The sequence below is a fragment of the Lissotriton vulgaris genome, chromosome 12, assembly GCF_964263255.1.
Source record: "Lissotriton vulgaris chromosome 12, aLisVul1.2, whole genome shotgun sequence".
Classification (NCBI taxonomy): Eukaryota; Metazoa; Chordata; class Amphibia; order Caudata; family Salamandridae; genus Lissotriton; species Lissotriton vulgaris.
Window position 1 is genome coordinate 22,687,598 of NC_141700.1, and position 15,300 is coordinate 22,702,897.

At 50.7% G+C, this 15,300-nt stretch overlaps 1 protein-coding gene across 1 annotated transcript in view; it reads left to right on the forward strand.

The window, feature by feature from the left end:
• Nucleotides 1–15,300, forward strand: part of FCHO1 (FCH and mu domain containing endocytic adaptor 1) — a 275,051-nt gene that overhangs the window by 155,182 nt on the left and 104,569 nt on the right. Inside the window, exons 6-13 of the mRNA XM_086946797.1 lie at nt 1–43; nt 490–642; nt 2,012–2,116; nt 2,929–3,027; nt 4,220–4,316; nt 5,925–5,969; nt 8,211–8,283; nt 15,208–15,232. The exon at nt 1–43 is cut by the window's left edge and continues 99 nt beyond it. Of these exons, the coding sequence (XP_086802923.1) occupies nt 1–43; nt 490–642; nt 2,012–2,116; nt 2,929–3,027; nt 4,220–4,316; nt 5,925–5,969; nt 8,211–8,283; nt 15,208–15,232 (640 nt within the window). The remainder of the gene's footprint in view (nt 44–489; nt 643–2,011; nt 2,117–2,928; nt 3,028–4,219; nt 4,317–5,924; nt 5,970–8,210; nt 8,284–15,207; nt 15,233–15,300) is intronic.

Here is a 15,300-nt window from a genome sequence, read left to right on the forward strand (position 1 = left end):
GATCAACCGATATGGGGAGGAGCAGGTCAAGGTGCACAAGAAGGTGGGTCCTGGCGACCATGACCAGTGGAAGAGGGACTCGCAGAGAGGTGGCTTTGTGGTGATGCGAGGGTTGAGGCCTCATCAGGAGTCTGTGTTGGATTTCCGTCTGGAACAGACCATGTATGTGAAGGGTGCGGAGGATATTCTCGTCTGGCGCAGACCACATAAGTAAAGGGCTGGGAGGTCTTATTCTCATCGGGGTCCTTTAGAGCCCAGATCACCCCACAAGTATTGGTTACGGGCACACTAGTGACATTTTTAAGGACCGGTCCTAATGTAAAGCTTTTCTATTAAAAAAAAAGTTAGTACTACTTTGTTGGGAGTAGGGCTTCCAGCATCCTTATAATACTACTACCCCTCCTGCTGTCCAGAGTGTTGCTGTCTCTGCTTCCTCCCTTTGTTACTGCCTTCCACCAATCTCCATGTCTTTGTTTCATTCTCCCCTAGTCCAAAGAGGAAGTGTCCGGAACCCTGGAGGCTGTCCAGGCGCTACACAGCTCTGCACAGCTCCTGCAGAAGTCCAAAGAAAACTACTGTATGAAGGCTGTGGAGTACGAGCGGCTGAGGAAGGAAGGCGTGAACCAGAAGGAGGTGGAAAAGGTGAGTGGGCTCGATTGAGTGCCCATGCGTCGAATAACCATCCCCTGCTGGGAGGGTCTTTAGATGAGGAGAGGGACCACAGCATAGCTTGCACCTTAGACCAACAGACCTTGGTATGCGTGGTCTTTCTGGTTGATAATGGCAGGGGATAAAGCCAGCCTACAGTGTCCACTGTGCTGTTGGCTAAAACACGAGGACTGGCTGGAGGTACGACGCATTAAAGAGGCCGTTTGGCACTTCTCAGATGAACACTGCTAGGATTTATATAGTGTCGCTGTGAAGTAGCACATGGGCATATGATTGCACAGTTGTAAATTGGGGTAAACATTCCTGGATGGTAGATGCACCATTTTTATGGTTGGAAAGAAAATAAAATGTCAGTGCTTCACCTTTAGCTCTTGAGCAAGAGGAATGTATAGGGCTCAATGGAAAAGTTTTGGCAGTTTTCAAGAAACCAACCACAGCTCAGTGCTGATACTGATTACCACATGCACCATCCATCTTTGGATCACGGGTCAACTTCATGGCATAAAAGCCAAGATGATTCTGGGTTGTCCCACGCCTTCCCCTCACGTTTATCCAAATCGCTTTGGAGGTACTTGCTTTGAAGACGTCCAGAGCCGGTTTTACATTTTTGAAAGTCTTTCATATGGAATCGCACTCCAGCATGATAATGCCAAGTGACCAATCCAGTCTTACAGAAAAGTAACTAACTTGTACTTTGCAAACCTTGAATCTTCTACCTTCGTAGGCCCGATAAAGCTAAGTTCTGAACTTCAACCGCGTAGCAGGAAAGGTTGTCTTGTGACCATTGGGCTGAAAGGTTATGAATTGCAGCCATTGGGCAAGAACGGTTATGTCTTCGACCATTGGGCAGGAAGGGGTTTTCAATTGCTGCCATTGGCAAAAAGGATTCTGTTTTGCAGATGTTCAGCATTGGGTTGTCCGCCTTACAGGCATTGAGTGGCGAGGGTGGTGAAAAAGCACGGTGCATCAGACACCCTCTCGAACCTCACAGTGATTGAATAACTAAAGTGTCGATAAGCAATGAGCGTCTCGACCTAAGGAGATGGTCGGCAAAAAATTCAGAAGAGCTGCAAAATCAAAGTGGTATCCGGGGGCCAGTGATAGAAATGGCCATGCACCAGGGAGGAGCTACCTAGCCTGGATAATGCAAAGTGTCGCCATTTGTAACAGCCACCATGCTTTAAAACCTGTGTTGCAGGAAAGTAGCACCTTGATACGGCTGGGAATTTAATGTATATAGTTTTAATTTAATAAAATCCCACAACTTTTTTAAAGCCCACATCCTTGCTACTAAAACAGACCAGTAAGTTGTCCCCCTGTCTGTTCCTCCTTCCTACCGCAGGCAGAGCTGAAGTCCAAGAAGGCGGCGGAGGGCTTACGGCGAGCTGTCGACAAGTACAACCTGGTGCGGCAGGACTTCGAGCTGAAGATGCAGGATTCTGCTCAGGTAACTGAGGTGGAGGAGAGGGCCTCCTCCCTGGAGTGGGGTGCATGTCTAGGGGAGAGCATGTTAAGGGGTGGTACAAGAGGAGCAGTGAATGCCCCTATTTGGAACCCAGCCTGTGTATCAGCATTTTGTGAACAAACTGTTAACATGAGTATACTGTCTTGGTCGCGTACCTAGGCCCTCGAATGGAAGCGCCGTCCGTATTTAATTCAAGATGTACGCTGAGCTCTGCCAGTGCACTTCACTGTTTTATCTGCTCCGCCAGTTCTATAATGTGCACAGTTCTGCATTGCTCCATAGTCCTGACCTCTGATTCTTCTTACTTGTGAAGTCCTGGAAGGTGGTCCCAGCTTTGAAAGTGGCTCTTTCAATTCTCAGCTGCAGCCCCTGCTGGGGTTACACCCGCTTTGTCAAAACCCAGTCCAGATAGGTTACAGCCCTGGTATTCCAGGACCCCATAAGAAGCTCCCTGCCCCCTATTCCTCTATCCACGATGAACTGGCCTTACCGCTCTTCAGGTTTGATTTCAGCGTGAGGCCGCCTTTAAACTGCAAGGGATTTGAGGTAGAGCATCCATTATTTACATGTTCACTCTGTAGGTGTCTGACACATGACCAGCGGGTTGACATTCCTAAAGGGAATGAACAGAGATGGTAGTGTTTTTTAGAGGTTCCTTCAAGCAGTTTGTGTATTTTGTGAAGGTTTACTTCGGCTGTAATCCCAGGGGGGGTGCAAATTGGGCTTGTTTTATAAGCTTGTGACTTCTGTGATAGAACTGGACCTGTCTGATCCTGTGTCTTGTCCCTTCTCAGAGGTTCCAGGAGCTGGAAGATGTGCATCTGAGACACATGAAGGTCTTGATCAGCTGCTACTCGCATTCTATCGAGGACACGCATGTGCAGATTGGACAGGTTAGTGGTGCACACTGCCCAGGCCCCGCAAGCCAGATTACGCTTTACCCCCCTGTCCCTCTCCTTAGCTCCTTGGAAGACACCTGTATACTCCAGCACTGGGTGCAAGCCACCTTCAGTACCCCAGGATTCTTAATGTGAGGCACCAGCTTTAGATTGTAGCTGTACAGCTGAGGGTTCCTGGCCCCCAGGCTATTCTCTGTACCTCCTTAGAAGTACTCGCCACCAGTGCCAGTCCAGCACCCGTGTAAGCCACCTCCTGTGTCCTGTGACCCTCACTGTGAGTCACCACCTTTGGATTGTAGTAAAGGCACAGAGGGTTCTTTAGCTCTGCGACTCTCCACCCCCTTTGTGCGACTCTCCACCCCCTTTGTGCGACTCTCCACCCCCTTTGTGCGGCTCTCCACCCCCTTTGTGCGGCTCTCCACCCCCTTTGTGCGACTCTCCACCCCCTTTGTGCGACTCTCCACCCCCTTTGTGCGACTCTCCACCCCCTTTGTGCGACTCTCCACCCCCTTTGTGCGACTCTCCACCCCCTTTGTGCGACTCTCCACCCCCTTTGTGCGACTCTCCACCCCCTTTGTGCGACTCTCCACCCCCTTTGTGCGACTCTCCACCCCCTTTGTGCGACTCTCCACCCCCTTTGTGCGACTCTCCACCCCCTTTGTGGGACTCTCCACCCCCTTTGTGGGACTCTCCACCCCCTTTGTGGGACTCTCCACCCCCTTTGTGGGACTCTCCACCACCTTGTGCGACTCTCCACTCCCTTGTGCGACTCTCCACTCCCTTGTGCGACTCTCCACCCCCTTTGCGTGACTCTCCACCCCCTTGTGCGACTCTCCACCCCCTTGTGCGACTCTCCACCCCCTTGTGCGACTCTCCACCCCCTTGTGCGACTCTTCACCCCCTTGTGCGACTCTCCACCCCCTTGCGCGACTCTCCACCCCCTTGCGCGACTCTCCACCCCCTTGCGCGACTCTCCACCCCCTTGTGTAACTCCTCGTACCTCATCCTTAGGAACGCCCTACACAGCTCCCCACCTGTGCCACTCCAGCACCTGTGCAAGTCACCTCCTAACCCTGTCACCTTAAGAGCGAGGCAGGGCATCACTATCCTGCTGCCTCTGTAAGACTTGGAGCTGGTCTCCTCACTGCTGTGCCTTTTCTCTGTCCCTCTTCCCCCGTTCTACCAGGTGCACGAGGAGTTCAAACAGAACATGGAGAACATCTGCATCGATAACTTGCTCAAAAAGTTCGCTGAGAGCAAAGGGACAGGCAAAGACAAACCAGGTGAGTTCTGCGGCTGGCCCTGTGCACCAGGGAAACAGTGCAATGTGACAGAGGCCTGTGGGCAACTCATAGAGCAAGGATATGTCAAAACCTTGCGGGTTCAGTCAGCAACTGATCAACCGCATGACTGCCTCCCCAGGGCCAGAGGCACTTCCAACGGGATTAGAGATATACAAACAGTTGCCATTAGTTGCTAAAAGCTAACTTTTTGACATTATCTTGCTATTTTAAAACACATTTTTAAAAAGACAATTGGAATTATTTGGCCTAATGTTGTAAATAACATTTATAGCTTTTTCTGAAAAATTCACTTTTGTTTATAAGTGAGAACAGTTATTAATGCCTGAGCTGTTAATTACACCTTTAAAAGCTGTGCAGAGTTAGAGTTTAAACTAAAAGTTTGACATTTGCAGATTTTCATCTGCTAGAATGTGTTTTCCCAGGTTTTTTTCCCGAGCAGTTATCATAAGTAATAAATGTCTCACATGTTGGAAATATCTTGGAATTAGCAACATTTTGGGCCCAATGTCCTGAACTTTGCCTGTGCCGTAATGACCATTTTAGATGTTCCTCGGTGAAGCTGCTGATCACTTGATACATCTTGAGCAGGAAGTTACCTACTTGTGGACTTCAAGAGAAGTCCCAGGGACCACCCCTTCTCTACATCAGTGAGGGATTGCGCGAAGTGGCCAGGAGTGCGCTCTCAAGGCCGCGCTCGTAAAGCCCATTGTACTCACATCTGTGGTTCTGCTAAAATAGCTGGTGGCACCACATGTGCTCATGACGAGTGGGGTATATTTAATTGCTTAACTTCTCCCCTCACATACTACATGTATGTCTCACAAGAATTATAGGTTGTGCACTGGCTGAGCAAGGGAGGGAGTGCATGTGAAAATATGCAGTTTGTGTGTGGACCTGTTCTCATCTTCTGTTCGGGAGTATCAGTGGCGTCACACAGCTTTCCCTTTTGATTGTCCACTGTCCAGTCAGGTGCACAATAAACATGCATGGGGTAAGGTGTTTACACGTGTGCTTAAGGCTCACAAAACACCAGCCTAGTCTCTGTAACTCTCACTGTGTGATCCTCGTCAGTAGAGCTCACGCGACACACACCCGGCTCCACGGTTTCTGCTGGACATTTCGGCTCGAATCAAGTCTTGCTCAAGAGAGCGATGCAGATGTTGTAGTAGGAAGGAAAAAACTGAAAATGACGATAGTTGAGAGCATTCCAGTAACTATCTCTAGAACAATTCTCACTTCAAAGCACCCTGTCCCTTGCAATCATGACATTTCAGACTGCTTGTCCCTTTGGGCCTGGCGGAGAGTTTTACAAAAAAAAAAGGAGTGGAGAAAGAACGAGAGCTGTTGCCTTTTAGAAAGAGGCAGGCGACATTCAACCGCCTTTTTCCTTTGCATCCAAGTCACAGTTTCTTGCTTCGTTATGCACATATGTACAACCAGAGGAACCTTATAGGGTGCATCTTTCCCCCCATCACTGCGGTGCCAGCCTTTGCTCCATTCTACCTGTGCTGTGCCTGCCTCTGATGCCTCGCCCTCACTGCGGTTTCTTCCTACATTTTGTCTCACTGTCTCGCTCTTTCTTTACAGGTGCAGTCGATTTCGACATCTACAGCATCCCTTCAGCGTTGGAAGGTATGTAGGTCTTCGGGTGATAGTGTCTGGGAAACGCCTACTACTCCTAAGGATGTTCATTGATGCGGAAAGCATAGAGTGCACAGAAGGAACACAGACACAGTGAGCTTTAGTGAGGTCTCTGTGTGCTGCCTCTTCTGTCTGCGCTCTGGCATCCGCGGACTGAGGAAGACCGATATTGTTATGAATGAGAGAGAAATATTTTTGTAGCACATCTCGCTTCTGGGCACTTTCAGTGGAGAGGGTGCTGGTAAAATTTGATTGAAAATGTTTTAAAAGTCCAGTGCACCAGGGTCAGCCCCTGCTGTTGGAGGAGTATAGTTGTGGCTTGTAAGATTGGAATCTGACCTCACACTCATTCAATAAATGGGTTCCTTGTGCAGACTTTCTAGAAGAGTGCTCACTAAAGTGTGTTGTGGAGGGGGGGGGGGGGGGCGGCAGTGAGGCTTAATTGCACTAGTTTCCCCGCTGCGTGAATCATGCAATGTAGTTGCTGGATGTGAAATATTCATTATTGTTGGTCCCTTTTTGTCACAACATGCTAAATGCCACCACACTGTGTGTCTGTCTCTCACACTGCTTCATTCATCACATTACTAAGTGCCGAGTCCCATAATACGATAACCGCCCCTCGGTGGTCATCACACACAACTTGGAAACACTTCCCACTTATGATGAACAAGCAAAGAGAACCCACTTTCAGCCACACACCCTACACAGTGTAGCGTGCTACACATGTAGACAAGCGCTTCAGCGCCTTATGTGCGGGTAGTAAGCACTATATAAATGTTGCAGTATAATACAGTACGCACATACAGTAGGTTAGGTTTGGAAACGGTAGAAGGAGAGTGAAGTCTGACCTAATGAAAAGAACGAAGAAACCGAAAAGAAAAGTCTTCCGGAACCCAAACCCCTTTATCCCTCGCGGTGCAAATGAATAGAACCCAGAAAAATGGCCCAAGACTTGGTCATTCTGGATCCGACGAAGAGCACCTTCCCGCCAATCACGGCTCATCAGAGTGCCACCCAAAGAGCAGCATTCAGACAAATGCACAGAGCAGAAAAACCTGCTTCTTGAAAAAATGTAAAACCGACATGTGGATCTTAAAAATGAACAAGATCTCCTTGGCTTTAAAGCACAGTATTCTGAAAGCCTCACTGTCCATATAACAATCCCTAGTAGATGTAAGAAATCCCTCTAGGTTTATTAAATCAAGCTATTATTAGTTCAGCTTTTAGCCTTTACATAGACTTTGTCCCCCTATGTGTACACAAATTGCTTGTCGCTGATAATATTGGAGCTGGGTGAAGGCTGATTCGCCTATGGCAGTGCTTGTTTAGTATGGCCCAGAGAGTGAAAAATGATGGACTGTACTGCGGCCCAGACAGTCCCTGTGGCTGAACTCAGTTCAAGCATTCCTACCATCAGTTTGTATTTTATTGGGGAGGACTTGTGGAAAGCTCTTCTTCCTTCTTGTGTGCACTTGAAGCAGCCACAAGTACTCTGATGCATGTGACAAACTACCCCAATCAGGGAAATGAGGTGGTGCATTGTACCACTGACCCCTCCCCTGTGCTTATTAGTCATTCACAGGGTTTCCGTCATTTGCGACTCCGTTGGCTCCACTGACTTTAACCCACGACCCAGCAGTCTGGTCTGGTCTATTCACCAAGGGCCTGTCCGATCACAGTCATGGATGTCCTGCCCTACTGAGGGCTGGGTGAGAGTCACTAATCTTCCCCGCCAATGACTGGCAAGCGAGGTATGGCGGATACATCAGCAAAAATGGTAAAAGGTCGAGAGAAATATCCTTGCTCGTTGGGCCATTTTGCTTTTCGTTCACAGATAAAAGTCCCGCTTTGAGAGTATTTCTCTGAACAAGAACGTTTGGCAAACCTTTGGTGCTGTGAAGAGTCGCCATCATTGGGATCTGTCAGTAGAGGGTATGGTTCTCCACTAAGGAGGTGAGGTCATGGCCTCTTCCCTATGGCAGGTCATCTTAGTGAGGTATTGACCGTCGCTCCCTGACCATTGGCAGTCTGCCTGGGTATACATAAGGCCCTTTGTTTGTCTGCAGCCATAGCTAGCTTTGCCTAGCAAGGCATCAGGTTTATGGGCTCTGTGAAAGGTGGTGGGCCAGGTGAGGGTGATTCCCATGTGTGTACAGGGTGATTATTACTAACTGTGCAGCACGCGCTGCTCTTTGGCATCGACTGAGCACAATTGTTTTTTTTTTGCAGGAGTGAAACGCATTCGCGTCAAGCCATTTCGCATCCCAGGGCTGGGTCGAAAGGAGAAGGGGGCGGATTCCGTGTGAGTAGCACTACTTTGGTTTTTTAATTGCCTGCGCCTTAATGCCTTCTGCTTCCTATTGTCTGTGCCTCATCAAAACCTGTTTTGTATTGGTTCTTCCTCAGAGGCGTTGGTTTCCTATTGGGTGTGCTTCTGGTGTGTCGGTCGAGTGTGCTCCACTACTGTACCTCACACGGTTTCTTTTCCATTGCCCCTGCCTCATCAAAATCTGTTTTCCTATTAGCTGTTCCTCATCAGTTTCCGATTGGGTGTGCCTCTGTTTTGTCTGTCATGTTTGCTGTATCTCACACTGTCTGTTTTTCATTGTCTGTGCCTCATCAATGGCTGTTTTGTGTCGGCTGTCCCTAACTGGCGCCTGCTTTCTGGTGGCTGTGGCTCAGCGGTGTTTCCTACTGGGGGTGTTTATATATTTCTAGTGTTTGTGACTCAGGAAGCTGGCCCTGAGCTGTCACTCTGCAAAAGTCTGTTTTCGCTTTTTAATACCTTGCTGACGTCTGTTTCCTAGTTCGAGGCATGTGGGCTGCTGAATTCATATCTGTGCATAGTCCGCCACCTAGTGTTGGGTCCGGATGATTGCACATTGTTGTCCTGGAAGAGTCTTCGAAGTATCACGAGATAGGTGGCTCCTCCCCTGGACTACAGTGCGCATGGGCATCGCCTCCATCCCCAGATTGTTTTTTTCCGCCATCGGGTTCGGATGTGTTTTCGGTTCCCTCTATCGGAACCGATAGTTGTTCTACTTTTACTCGAGACCAAAAGGTCTTTAGGCTGGGCGTCGGTATAGTTGCGTTCGGGTTCTTACTGACTCTCAGCTCCGATCTCCTACTGCCCCTCCACGTGCTTTCGACGCGGACGGGCCTACACTACACACTTTGCTATGGAGCGGACGCCATTCAAGAAGTGTCCGCTGTGTCACTCTAAATATTCGCACCTTGACGTGCACCCCGTGTGCAATACATGCTTGTCACCGGATCACCGTGAGGACACTTGCATGGCGTGTTCGAAATTTAGGAGTAAGAAAACTTTAAAGATTCGCCGGGCTAATCGGCTCCAGGCTCAATTGTCGGCTTCGGCACCCCCACCTGATGACATCTTCCAGGAATCGGTTGAGGAAGAAGAAGACGTACAAGAATCGGACTCTGGCCCCGCGTCCGAAGAAGAGACCGGCGACGCGGGTGATGAGGCCTATGACGAAGTCTCCGACGAGGTAGGGGACGACGACCGGGCTTGTCCCGCAATGGGTGATAGCTCGGACGAAGAGCATCCCCAACAAGACTCCGGGGTTACTCCCCGTTATACGGCCCAGGTCGAGGGATCGCCTTCGGGCCTTACCCAAGATCTACCAACCAGTCCTACGTCCCCGCCTCCGGGCCCGGTCACGGACATTTCTAACAAGAAACCGAAAGTGAAGCCAACTGGTCTCGCACCCTCGGATGCGAAACCGAAACCAAAAGTGGCGCTGGTGAAAAAGGTTCTGGAGGCGTCAACTTCCACGAAACCCAAAATGGCCGACTTGAAGAGCCACGCCAAAATGGCTGACCAGAAGAGCCGCGCCAAAATGGCCGATCCCAAGCCCTCTGGGTCGGCGCCGAAGGTGAAGGCATCCGACGCGGCGGCGTCGGCACCGAAAGGGGTCGCGGACCCGAAGACGGCTTCGAAGAAGCGTCACGCCGACAGTGCGCCAGGCCATGGGGCGTCGGCGCCGAAGAAGAGGCTTACCGTCGAACAGGCTCTCGAAGACGAAGAGTCGCTCGAGTCGGTTCAACCCTCGGCATCCCTTACAAAGAAGGTGGGAGAATCCTTACGGCGGATCCAACAGTCTGTGGTTCCCAGCCAGGACCCTGTAGTGCCTAGGCCCACGCCGAAGCCTGCCAAGGAACAAACGCCCATTCGTTTTACCCTTCCTCCCAAGTCGGCGCCGAAGGCCTTCGCGCCTAAGCAGAGCGGACACTCTCGGGAAATATTGACGCCGAAGGCTGCCTTGGTGGTGTCGAAGCTTCGGCTCCAGCCGCTCGCGGTGGAGGAACGTCGTGAGGTGCACATCGACGCCAACACCGGAAAATTATCGCTCCTCAAACGGAAGATTACATCGGAGCCGGCCTTGGAACCTTTTAGGATTCCACTCAAAAGCAAAAAGTACTCTGCAGACTCTTCGGCTCTGATGGAAACACTGTCTCCACAAGCCCTGGAACACTCGCCGGCCCATTCCCCCGTGCCTGATGTCGACGAGGAAGAGGCCGAGTACACCTATCCTGCGTACTTTGGATCCGGACGAGGAGCAGGTGCCCTGGACAGCAGGAGGCGACGCAGACGACCCGCAGTCGGGGCAGGACACTCAACTTTTCGCCGCAAAGACGTCCCCGACAGAGGACTCGGCGGCATTCAATGCATTAATAGAGAGAGCTGCGGCGAACCATGACGTCGAGCTGCACTCAGACCCAGTGGATGCAGACTTTTTGGTCGACACCTTCTCGGTAGCCGAAAAACAAGTCAAGACACTACCAATGCTTAAAGGGGTACTGAAGCATGCACAGGAGGTATTCAAGGAGCCCACCCGGGCGCGGGTGGTCAATCCTCGCATCGACAGGAAGTATAAAGCGGCGCCCACGGATCCCACTTATATTAAGGGACACTTGCCATTGGACTCCCTGGTGGTTTCCAACGCTCGAAAGAGGGCAAATTCGCAAACAACTGGTGACGCTCCTCCCCCTGACAAAGAGTCCAAAATCTTTGAGGCATCAGGCAAACGCATTGCTGCACAGGCAGCAAACATCTGGAGGATCTCTAACACTCAAGCCCTGCTCGCACGTTATGATAGGGCCCATTATGACACATTAGAGGCCATCCTACAACACTTGCCTGACCAATATAAGGAGGCGGGGGAGATGCTCATTCAGGAGGGTAAACTCATTACAAATGCATCCATCAAATGTGCCCTGGATGTGGCAGACACTGCCTCCAGGGCTATCAACACAAGTGTTTTACTTAGACGTCATGCCTGGCTCCGAATTTCAGGGTTCAAACCTGACATACAGACCACAATATTGGGGCAAACAGTGAATCCTGACCATCTGTTCGGCCCTGAGGTGGATGCCTCCCTAGAAAAAATGAAAAAGGATACTGAAACTGCCAAATCTATGGGAGCTTTGCAAAGCCAGCAGTTTCGGGGTGGTTCTTTTCGCCGCTCCAATTCAAGAGGCACCTCAAGGGGACAGGCATCCCAATCCACACAGTACTACAAGGGTAACACCCAGTCCTCGTATAACAACAACAAGGGCAGGGGTGGCTACAGAGGCAACAATATCAAAGGCAGGGGACGTGGAAACAATGCATCCAGGTCCACCACCACCAACAAGCAGTGACGTCTTGTCACTTCCCCCCGATCACACGTCACCTGTCGGGGGGAGACTCCAGCAGTTCCTGCCGGCGTGGAGATCCATCACCACGGACAGGTGGGTGAGGTCTCTTATCCAGTACGGGTACTGTCTAGAACTTACGTCCATTCCACCGGACATACAGCCAAGAAGCCGTGCTATGTCCGACGAGCACTTGACCTTGTTGCAGCAAGAAGTTCTGGTCATGCTGCAAAAAGGGGCAATAGAGCTCGTTCCATTGGGAGAACGGGGAACGGGGGTTTACTCCCTGTATTTTCTGATCCCCAAAAAGGACGGATCACTCAGGCCGATCCTGGACCTCAGGCCCCTGAACCTGTACATCAACTCGGAGCACTTCCATATGCTCACGTTGCAGCAGGTGCTTCCCCTGCTTCAGCAGGGAGACTTCCTAGCAACGCTGGATCTGAAGGATGCCTATTTTCATATTCCCCTGCATCCTTCCCACAGAAGGTATCTCAGATTCAAGATCTTAGACCAGCATTACCAGTTCAGGGTCCTGCCGTTCGGGGTCACCACGGCACCAAGAGTGTTTACAAAATGCCTAGCGACTGTGGCGGCGCATCTCCGCCGCCAGCACGTCCATGTTTTTCCATACCTAGACGATTGGCTTATTCAGGCAAAAACGGAGCAGCAGTGCGTAGACCACGTGTCACGTACCATTCACCTCCTGCACGATCTGGGATTCTCTCTGAACTACCCAAAGTCCCATCTCCAGCCCGCCCACGTGCGACAGTATCTGGGCGCTACAATCAACACTCTGGCAGCCACTGCGCAGCCGAATTCAGCGAGAATCGCCAGTATCCAGGCGCTGATCCAACGATTCAGACCCCAGCACTCGCTTCCAGCGAGAGTGTTCATGCAGTTGATAGGCATGATGGCCTCCTGCATCTCCATTGTCCCGCACGCGAGACTACATATGCGTCCGCTTCAGGAGTGCCTTGCACGTCAGTGGACTCAGGCTCATGGGCAACTGACAGACCTAGTGTTGGTGAGCGGTCGGGCATACAACTCTCTGCATTGGTGGAATCCACAAAACCTTTGCAAGGGCCGACCATTCCAAGAGCCTGTCCCACAGATCATCCTGACGACGGACGCCTCTCTCCAGGGATGGGGAGCGCATGTACTCCACTACACTGTGCAGGGACTATGGACACTTCAGCAAAGGAAGATGCACATCAATGTGTTGGAACTGATGGCAATCTTCATGGCCTTAAAGGCGTTCAAAGTACATCTGTGCAACAAGGTCGTGTTGATCCGGACGGACAACATGACGGCCATGTACTATATCCAGAAGCAGGGAGGTACACACTCTCCACAGCTGTCTCATCTGGCTCAGAGCATGTGGAAGTGGGCCATTCAGAGGAACATCTTCCTCATGGCAGAGCATCTCCCGGGCAAGGACAATCAAATGGCGGATCTGCTCAGCAGGCACAGCCATCAGATGCACGAGTGGGAGATACATCCATCGGTACTCCAACCGTACTTCCAAAGGTGGGGTCATCCAGAGATAGACCTTTTCGCCACAAAGGAGAACGCAAAATGCCAAAGCTTCGCCGCCAGATTCCCACACCCCCAATCACAGGGCAATGCGATGTGGATGAACTGGTCAGGCAGATTTGCGTACGCTTTTCCCCCAGCACCTCTGATACCGCTGGTGGCACGCAAGCTCAGGCAACACTCGATGACGCTCATCCTGGTTGCTCCAACGTGGGCTCGCCAACCATGGTTTCTGGAACTCTCCGTGGTACCGCATCAGAGGCTTCATCTCACTCCCAGCCTTCTGACGCAGAGCCATGGCGACATTCAGCATCCAGATCCGCAACAGCTCAACCTGGCGATCTGGCTCCTGAAGTCCTAGAGTTTGGCTACCTCAATCTTCCTCCCGATTGCATGGACATCATTCGGGAGGCAAGAAAGCCCACTACTAGAGCTTGTTATGCAGCTAAATGGAAGAGGTTTGTCATCTACTGTGTGAACCACAGCATTGACCCGCTAGATGCTTCCATTCAGAACATCATATGTTATCTCTTTCACCTGTATCGATGTAATCTAGCGTACTCTTCCATCCGCATTCACCTGTCTGCCATGGCAGCATACCTCCAGAATAGGCAGCACCTGTCACTCTTTAAGGTCCCTGCTATCAAGGCCTTTCTGGAAGGACTCAAAAGGGTCATTCCACCAAGGACCCCACCAGCTCCAGAATGGAACCTCAATGTGGTTCTTACAAGGCTGATGGGTCCTCCCTTTGAGCCACTGCACTCTTGTGAGCTCCAGTTTTTGACTTGGAAGGTTGCGTTCTTAGTAGCAATTACATCGCTGCGGAGGGTGAGCGAGCTGCAGGCGCTCACCATCCAAGAACCTTTCTTCCAAATACATGCTAACAGGGTGGTGCTCCGCACTAACCCAAAATTCTTACCCAAAGTAGTCTCACAGTTCCACATGAACCAAACAATTGAATTGCCAGTGTTTTTCCAAAACCCAGAGACGCTGGCGGAGCGTATGCTCCACACTCTTGATGTGAAAAGGGCCTTGATGTACTATGTGGACAGGACAAAAGATTTCCGCAAAACCAAACAACTCTTTGTCGCTTTTGCCACACAACACAAGGGAAATGCAATCTCCAAAGCGGGGATTGCTAGATGGATAGTAAAGTGCATTCAGATCTGTTATGCTAAAGCTAAGCGCACTCTCACTATCCCACCAAGGGCCCACTCCACTAGGAAGTTGGGGGCCTCTATGGCCTTCCTAGGTAACATTCCCTTAGAAGACATCTGTAGAGCAGCCACATGGTCTACCACACATACCTTCACTAAGCACTACTGTGTAGACGTGCATTCCAGACAGCAGGCAGCTGTTGGTCAGGCTGTTCTAAAAACGCTTTTTCAAACTGCTGCAGCTGGCACGGGCGGCCGCCGTTAATGGAGGGACTGCTATGTATTCTATGCACAGATATGAATTCAGCAGCCCACATGCCTCGAACTGCAAATGCTACTTACCAGTATGCATCTGTTCTTGGCATGTAGGGCTGCTGACATTCATATCGCCCACCCTCCTCCCCGGCGCCTGTAGCAGCTGCAGTATTTATTCATATACACATATGCTCATAGCATGGTCATCACTCACTTTCTTCACTCCATCTCTGCCAATGGCTAAAAACAATCTGGGGATGGAGGCGATGCCCATGCGCACTGTAGTCCAGGGGAGGAGCCACCTATCTCGTGATACTTCGAAGACTCTTCCAGGACAACAATGTGCAATCATCCGGACCCAACACTAGGTGGCGGACTATGCACAGATATGAATGTCAGCAGCCCTACATGCCAAGAACAGATGCATACTGGTAAGTAGCATTTGCATTATTTAGTAGTGCTGGTTTGTTATTGGTTATGTTTTAGAAGGTTTTCTTATTGGGAGATCCTGTGGCGGGGTTACTGTTAACTAGACTGCTACTGGCTGTGTGAGTGGGCGTGGTTTGACTTTGCTGGTCCTGATTTTCAGGCTTTATATGACACTTTGTTTCCCCCTCCAGGGAGTCTCAGGATGTGGACGGCATGGTAAGTCACCCTTTTCAGGCCTCTGTACAAGCATGCTTCAAGTGGGGTTATCACAGTGGCGGTGTGGG